The 8,069-nt window shown below is 56.9% G+C and overlaps 1 protein-coding gene across 4 annotated transcripts in view; it reads left to right on the forward strand.

Moving 5' to 3' along the window:
- The window catches only part of LOC103616865 (protein argonaute-3), a 73,630-nt gene that overhangs the window by 14,155 nt on the left and 51,406 nt on the right, over positions 1–8,069 (forward strand). For 2 of the 4 annotated variants that reach the window (XR_001862525.1, XM_017736159.1), the window contains exons 1-3: positions 6,527–6,738; positions 7,463–7,583; positions 7,714–7,895. The exons of the other annotated variants lie outside the window; for them this stretch is intronic. Coding sequence is in view for 1 of the 2 variants with exons in the window: in XM_017736159.1 (XP_017591648.1) it covers positions 6,539–6,738; positions 7,463–7,583; positions 7,714–7,895 (503 nt within the window). In the remaining variant the exon portion in view is untranslated. Of the gene's footprint in view, positions 1–6,526; positions 6,739–7,462; positions 7,584–7,713; positions 7,896–8,069 lie in introns of those variants that run through there. 4 annotated transcript variants of the gene reach the window in all.

Genomic DNA, 8,069 nt, shown 5'->3' on the forward strand with positions numbered 1-8,069 from the left:
CCCTGCGCAAGGGGCCTGTTGTGCACAAAGCAGCAGCAGCATCCCCCCGGCTCCCCATCCTTTCCTCCAGGTGCCACTCCATCCCCCCGACCTCCCACCGCATCCATCCCCCCAGCTCCCAGGTGCCATTCTACTCCCCTCCCTGCCATTCCACCGCCCCAGCTGCCATTTTATCCCCCCCAGCTCCCGTTTCATCTCCCCGCTCCCCATCCATCCCCCAGCTCCCCGTTCCCCGAGTTCAGGGAGCGGGGCTCAGGCTGGAGCTGGCGCGAGGCCGGCGACGCCGTGTGCCGTGACAGCACGAAGCGTCTCCTCTCCCCGTGCCAGGGCATGCGCGGAGCCGGGGCTGAGCATGGCCCCGCGGGGCCGAGCTCCAGAGCCGCGCTGTCCCCCCGTGTCCCCTGCCCCAACCTCCGCACGCCGGGCTGGGGACGGGAGCAGCTGGCAGTGCCCTTCGTGCCGGGCTGCTCCGCGGGGGTTTGGAGAGCCATTCCCTAGGCCGTCGCATCGGCAGGCTCTCGCTCCTATGTCTGGCCTGAGCATCGCCAACTTGCGCTGCTGAGTCGCAGAAGGATTTTGGTGCCTAAAATGAGGCAGAAGGAGGGATGGGGTGATGGAGACGCGGGTCACTGCCCTGCTGAGGCACGGGCCGGTGGGGATGGGGAGCTGCTGCCCTTCCGAAGGGGCAGGGCAATGGGATCGGCAGTCGCTGCCCTGCCACCTCTCTTGTGCTGGTGGGTTTGTCACCCGCTGTAACACATCAGCCTGGTGAGATTTTGACATAAATCTTCTGAGTGTTTGCAAACTTCAGTCCTTTCTTACGATATTTACTTTAAGTGTGGCACAGAAATCTCCCTGTGTCTGCTTTACCTTCTGGCTGCTGGCGCTTTGTGTTTGGGCTGATTTATGGCCTCTGGAAGCTGTGATTTGGCGGCACCACAGACTTTGCCGGCGCCCTGGTGCGATAGCAGCACTGCTGCTTCAGGGCCACACAGATAACGCTGCTGGACACCCTCCTACCCCAGCCTGAACTGATGCTCTTAAGGTGCTTTAAAAGAATCTCTTGTGTTGGGATGGGGATGCACTCGGTGGACAGGTTTGGGTTTCAGTCCCTGGGCCTGTGGGGGCTGCACTGGGAGCAGGGCTCTGATGCTGCACCCTTGGGAGTTTCCTCTTCTGTCCCCAAATTTGGCTGGGGGATATCTCCTCCCACTCCGTTTGCCCTGTGGGCAGGGGACACATGAACCCCATGTCATCAGAGCTGCTGTGAATCCTGCCCTGCTTTGGCACCCCTCTGCTTGTGCCAGACCCTGGGTATGGGGTGAGCCTTGCGTGCAAGCTCTGATGATGCTGTGGCTTCTCAGGGCAATAAAGCAGAAACTGGCATGTGCCTGGATGTGCCCAACATGGAGATGCCTTGAAAGGCAGCGGGAAAACCCAGGACATCTGACCCACAGGCAGCACTCAGGAAGGCACACACATGCAGTGGTTTTAAAAACTAAGCTTATTTTCCTCCAATTTATAGTTTTCTTTATCCCTTGCAAACTTCCTGAAGGCTGTTAATCTCAACCGTTGTCTTCCTGTGCTGAACCTTGCAAAAACCCCAAAGCTGCTCTGGCTGTTGGGGCTCCTTTATCTTCAGGAAACACGAAATTGCGTATGCCTGCTTCTGGGATGGGATTAGACCGAGAAACAAAGCCAGGAGAAGCACCTTGCCTGGAGACACAGCACGGATGGTTTATCTCTAAACACTCTCTGCAGCCTCTCCCTAAACCCTGGGAAGAGCAAAACACAGACAAGTTATTAAGATGGCAGACGCAAGAAGGAAGCCAAATCAGGCAGAGAAGCTGCTCCTTGGGGAGGGTGATCCGCACGGAGCCACGGGCGGGTTCAGCCTTCTCTCCAGGAGCCGGTGGCTCTGCGGGGCCGCGGTGGGACATGGAGAGGAGCCAGCGTTGCCTTTGTCCTGTCCCTCCGGCACTGGGGGCCGCCTTTGTCTGCAACTCCCGGCTCTGTATGTCCCTGGCTGCTGCCTGGGCAGTGCAGGAGCAGCGGGAGACCCCGCACGGCTGGCAGGGGGTGTCAGCCTCTGCCCAGCCCAGGCGCCTTTAGCGGGGACCCCAGGGTCACCGTGCCGTGTCACGCAGCCTGGATGTGCCACTTGGTGTGCTCAGAAGGGGTGCTGGCACTTGCTGTGCTGGTGCTTCTCAAACCCCATCAGGGGGATGGAAAACAGAGCTGCTGGACAGCTGAGGCCAGCTTGGCAGGACCCTCACCGGTCGGCTCATGATTGAGCCGTGTCTGCACTGCCGGCATCAGCACACCACTGGCATCACCACGCCGCTCTCTCGAGGCAGAGCAGCTGGAGTACAGCCCCTGCATGCGGGTGTGATGGAGCTGGTGCTGCTCTTGCTGCTGTTCCTTGTGCTCTGTCGCAGCACCCACAGCTTCACACTCTTGCCCAGCTCAGCCTGCGGGACTGCATGTCCCAGGGTGCAGGGACACCCCTCTTGGCCAGGCAGGTTTATAGCTTGCACTGTAGGGTGTCACCTGTGATTTCCAGGTGGGAAGCACAGCAGTGTCCTTTGCAACGTTTAGTGTGAGGATACAAAGAACTCAGCTGCTTTCAGGGGTCAGTACTGTAGTAAAACAGTTTAGAGCCCGTTTTGGCTCATCTTTTGCATGCAGCCACCCCAGTGTGGAGTAGAAGCAGAGCTTGGACAGCTCAGCCTTGCCCTCTGCAGCCAGGCTCTGGTGCACAGACAGATTGAATGCTGAGCTCTGATGGCTGCAGTTGGAGCCTCTGTCCCATGTGTGCATCACCTGCTGAAACTCAATCTGGTGTCAAACCAAAAAGCACCCACAGTTGCGTGGCCCTGGTAGTCTGCGCGGCGATGTCTGGGTTGGCGGAGCTGAGATGGGACTCAGTACACTCGGGAAGGAACAGGCGGCGATGTCTGGGTTGGCGGAGCTGAGATGGGGCTTTTTGAAGTCTTGGCTGCATGAGATGGCGTTGGTCACTGCTTAGAGCCAGTGGTTTTAGAGGTGTCGAGCCTGGAGATTGGGAATGCCAATTGCTCACCCCCTGCCAGCAGCTGCCTTTCCCACTGGTGCTGCCCCTTGCTTTGCTCCCCGACAGGGATTTCACTTCTCAGGGGGCTTCTGGGGTAGTTCAGGATGGGAGATGTCTCAGGGTGAGGATGGACCACGCTGCATGTCCGGTGGCATTTGTTGTGCTGCGCACCCGTCTGCACCTCTCCGATTCCCGGCTGTATTTTGGCGGGTGGGTGTGCGGAGAGGGGGCCGGCGCGGACCCGCCGCCGCCGCAATAAAACTCCCTTTTGTCTGGGCCCCGTTCCCGCGGCCCCTCGGCTGAATGCGGCGCTGGAGAGGATTTCAATGACATGGTAATTTCATGCCGTCCCACCGGCGGCTTCGCCCGGCGAAGGCAGCTGTTGAGCAGCGGGTCCTGTTCCCCAGCTGTTACAATAAATAACAGAAACAAAGCTTATTCCAGCGCTAATTACCAAACTTGCTTTCACCTCGGTGGCACTGCCCTCGCCGCCGTCTCTGCCCGCGGTACCCGGCGCAAGGGATGCTCCCGCCGCCGGCGCGTCCCCAGGGCATGGCTTTGTGTGCGAAAGTCTGTGATTCCTCCCAGGCCGCGGAATTTCTAATGGCAGCAGATTTCATCCTGCTCACTGGCCGCATTGTGCTGCAGGAACAACACTCGCCCTGCAGCCCCCGGCCCCGGCGCCTGCATTTACATGACAAAGTGGGAGCCTGTGCAGCTTTGCCATGGAGAGTCGAGGTATGCAGGAGCCAAACTCCCCTATGCAGGAGCCCCCTGTTTCCATGCACTTTGGGTAGCTTTTTAACGAGGCTTCTTCTTGCTGGCTCCTTTTCTGCTGCCCTGAGCCGGCTTCAGGCATGAGGTGCCTGGGGATGACAGTCGAGCTACCCGGGATTCCCTGGCAGCATCCTCTGAGCCAAGAGGAAGGTGGCTTTCACTGAGGCAAATCATGGAGGGACCCTGAGTGCCCCGGGGCAGGAATGTGGCATGTGAAAGGATGAACCAAGCCTTCCTATTCACCAAAGAGTTTTGGGGTCTCTCCCACCTGGTCTGAAGCAGCCAAGGCCAGGTGAGAGCCCAGCTCACATGCTGGAGGTGCTGCCTAGGCAGCTGCTTTGGCTTGTCACATTCAGGGACTGTGTGTTGTGGTCACCAAAATAAAACCCTCTGAGTCAGCCCAGGGGTGAACTTGCCCATCCTTGATGCTGTTCATGGTCCTTCCCTGGTCTTTGCAGAGCATCTCCTGTGCCGTTAGGTGCTGCTCCCTCCGGCCACACTGCCCATTTATCTTACCCTGCGTTTGTTGTATCTTCTGTGTCCCATCAAAATTCTGAGCCAACTTTTGTGTTGCTGGAGGCTGGTTCCTTCCTTCACCTGTGATTCATGAGCCTAATTGTGGGGTATTATGTTCATGAAGCATTTGGGGATTCTCTGGCAAGAGGGTTTGCATGGCAAAGCCTCTCATTTTGGAGTGACCAAAGCAGTGCCCAGTGTGGGATTGGTGTGGGATGAATTGGTAACACCTCTGCAATTCCTGCCAGCCCCAAACTGGCTTCAGCTCCTCTTGGGCACCCAAGTGCCACTGAGCAGCTGTCAAGCTGTGGCCACTGCCTTGTGTTCCCTGCATCTGCAGGGTTACCATGGGTACATGGAGTTGCAGTCCTGCTCACACATGGCTGCCAGGATTGTCTGGGGAGTGAGATGATCCAGAGGAGGCGAATTTGCATGTGCTGGCCTTGATGTGGCTGCAGGAAAGGCAGCGGAGAGCTGCTGTCCCCCGACTGATCTTGCAGGTGGGCGGCATGGTTCCTCACTCAAACTCAGGGGCTGGAGGCTCCAGCAGCACTGGCAAATACCTCTTTGCTTGTGAGCCATGATTTAAGAATGCATCAGCTCACAGCCAGGGAGCTGGCCACTGCCAAGAAATGTTGATCATGTGGAGACATGACTTACACCGGGAGCAGCTCATCTGAAAATCAGTTCCTTCAAACAAGCTGCTCCCGAAGCGCAGTGCAGATGCTTTTCGGGGGTGGCTGGCAGTCGGTCACCCTGTCTTGGGGCAGCTGCAGGTGCCTGCAAGGTCTGAGCCCTGCAGTGGACTCAGGGATCCCCACCTTGCTCCAAGTCCTGTGCTGCCATGTCCAAGGAGCTGCTGGGGCCAGGTTAGCCCAGGCTTGGGGCTCCCAGTGGGTTTTGGATCTCTTGAGCTCCTGTCTCAGGGCAGAAGCAGGAGCAGATGTTGGAGCATTAACTTCTGGAGTTCATCCCCTGGACACTCACAAGAGTTTTCCCATCCCCTCAGTGTCCTGCAGCACTGGTGGCCTTCCATCATCAGGAAAAGTCTTATGGAGTTTGGGTGCAAAAGTAAAAGGCAAATTTGAAGCTTAGTTTGCTGCTCTTCTGTTTTTCTGCTTCTGATATTTTTAGCCTGGAATGGAAATACGGATTTAAAAAGAAAGTGGATGGGAGAAAGGGGTGCTAAAAGTACCATGTGTTCAGGAGCTTGAATTGGAGCTGGGTTGCTGTCTGTGGGCCGATGTGGACAGTTGGCCGCGCAGATGGAGCACTCCGAATACCCCCACGCTCGCTCCCTGCGCTGGCCCAGCTGGCTTAGACCTCGTGGGGTTTGAGGAACAAATAGAAGCTGCAAACTGGGAGGGGTAGAGATGGGCAAAGTGGGGATGGGGCAGGGAAGGCAGAGCTCGCCTCAGAGAGCAGCAGGGTGGAATAATTCCTTGGCAATATTTTAAGATACGTTTGAGTCCGAGGGTGCTGTTGATTTAGAAATGCAGCTCAGTCCTGTAGCCATGTGCTGGTACCATCCTGCATCTCCAGAGCTTCATAAGTGAGTCTGTGTAATGGGAATTGTGGAAAAACTAATATTTCCCTCTTTACAGGTCCCCACACTGCTTCAAGTGGGGATTTGGGATTGGTTTGGGTTTGTTTTGGGTTTTTTTTTTCAAAACCCAGCAGTTCGAAAACTGTAGTGCAGATGGAATAATGTGTTTCCTGTTTCTTGTGGCATCCTCCCTCCAGCAGTGAGTCGGAATTTGCCGGGGAATGGAGGGGAAATGCATGTGTCTGTATGTCTGTGCTGACAGAGTATCCAGGGAATTGCATCCCCTTGGAAAGGGGCAGACCTGCAGCTCCGTGACAGTGAAGCTGGTGCTGCTCTCCCATCAGAGGTGACAGTGCTGGAGCCTGTGCCGAGGGAGTTGGTGTGGCTGCTGTGGCCTGGCACTGCCCTTCAACAGCTCGGCTGGCACCAGTGCTTCCCGGATGGTGCCCGGGGAAGCTGTTCCCTGCTGTGCTGCTCTGAATTCTGCCACTGCCACCTCCTGCCAGGAGGAGGAGTAGTGGGAGACCTTCCAGTTCAGGATGTGGTGATGGAGAGCACTGTGACTCTGTGAGATGTCTGTCTGTCTGTCTGTCTGGGCATGGGGTCCCTCCCAGCCCTCCTGACCCATGCTCTCTCCCACAGCTGCAGGCGCATACCTGCCCCCCTTGCAGCAGGTGTTTCAAGCACCACGTCGGCCCGGGATAGGAACTGTCGGGAAGCCCATCAAGCTCTTGGCCAACTACTTTGAAGTGGACATTCCCAAGATCGATGTGTATCATTATGAAGTGGATATCAAACCCGATAAATGTCCACGCAGAGTCAACAGGTAAGGCAAGTATTAGAGGTTTTGGCACTTGTTTCCTGCTTCCAGTTTCCTTGTGGAGGCTCCATAAGTGCCTGTCTCTCTTTTTCCAGTAGAAGCCATTAGGGTGACCATTATGGCAGGGGTCACAGCAGTGGCAGGGGTCATGGCACGGCATGATGTCCACAGGTGGCTGGACCCCCCAGCCATGTTTGTGCAGCAGTGCTCATTCCTGGCCTGGGAGCGTCAGGGGTCTGGAGCCTCAGCACAGTCCCTGCTGCTCTGAAGCAGCTGTGCTATTTTGGCAACAATCCCTAATTCAAAAATAGTGAGCCCAGACCTCAGGCCATCATGTACTTTTCTTTTCTTTGTTTTTCTTTTTGATGTGCTCTTCGCTGCCTGTCCCCTCCTCCCCTCGCAGCCCGGGGAGCTCTGTGCCCCGAGGGCCAGCGAGCAGATGCTGCATGTGCTTTCAGCATCAAGTCACACTCCAGCAGCTCCAGCCGCTGTGCGTTCCCCTGTGCCATGTACACTCCTGCCAAAGCCAACGTACTGAGCTGTGGGATAAGGCACGTGGCTGCTTGTGCAGGGGCTTTCCTGCCCCAGGGGTCTTAGCTCTGTTCTCAGTTGCCCCAGGAAGGGAGGCTGGGGTGGACTGGACAGGTTGCAGAAGGTATCAGGCTGTAAAGAAAGTGACAAAACAAACCTCTCTCTTCTCTCCTCCTGCCCCTCTACCTTGCCTGCATAGGGAAGTCGTGGAGTACATGGTGCAGCACTTCAAACCCCAGATCTTTGGTGACCGAAAACCAGTCTATGATGGGAAGAAGAACATTTACACTGTCACAGCCTTACCCATTGGGAATGAGCGGGTAAGAGGGGGCAGTGAGCCCCATGTGGGCACTGTGACCTCCCTCCTGCCTGGGAAAGACCAGCAGAAAATGACCCTGCCTCATCCCTGTGGGGATGCCATGGTCACTGTCCCTTCCCTCCTGCACCCAGGTTGACTTTGAGGTGACAATCCCAGGGGAAGGCAAGGACAGGATATTTAAGGTCTCTATCAAATGGATGGCCATTGTGAGCTGGCGCATGCTGCACGAGGCCCTGGTCAGCGGGCAGATCCCCGTCCCACTGGAGTCCGTCCAGGCGCTGGATGTTGCCATGAGGCACCTGGCTTCCATGAGGTACCTGCACTGAGGGACAATGGGGCTGTGCCAGGGAGGGGAGGGGACTGCTGCCCTTGGCAGGCTGTTGTGGCTGGGACTGGCCTTGACAGTCGTTGGAGGAGGCGGTGGTGCCAGCCATGTCCTTGGGTGCTGCTGCAAAAGAAACAGAGGAGGTGATGCAGCTGGCAGGGT

Source organism: Corvus brachyrhynchos, unplaced genomic scaffold, assembly GCF_000691975.1.
Source record: "Corvus brachyrhynchos isolate BGI_N302 unplaced genomic scaffold, ASM69197v1 scaffold65, whole genome shotgun sequence".
NCBI lineage: Eukaryota > Metazoa > Chordata > Aves > Passeriformes > Corvidae > Corvus > Corvus brachyrhynchos.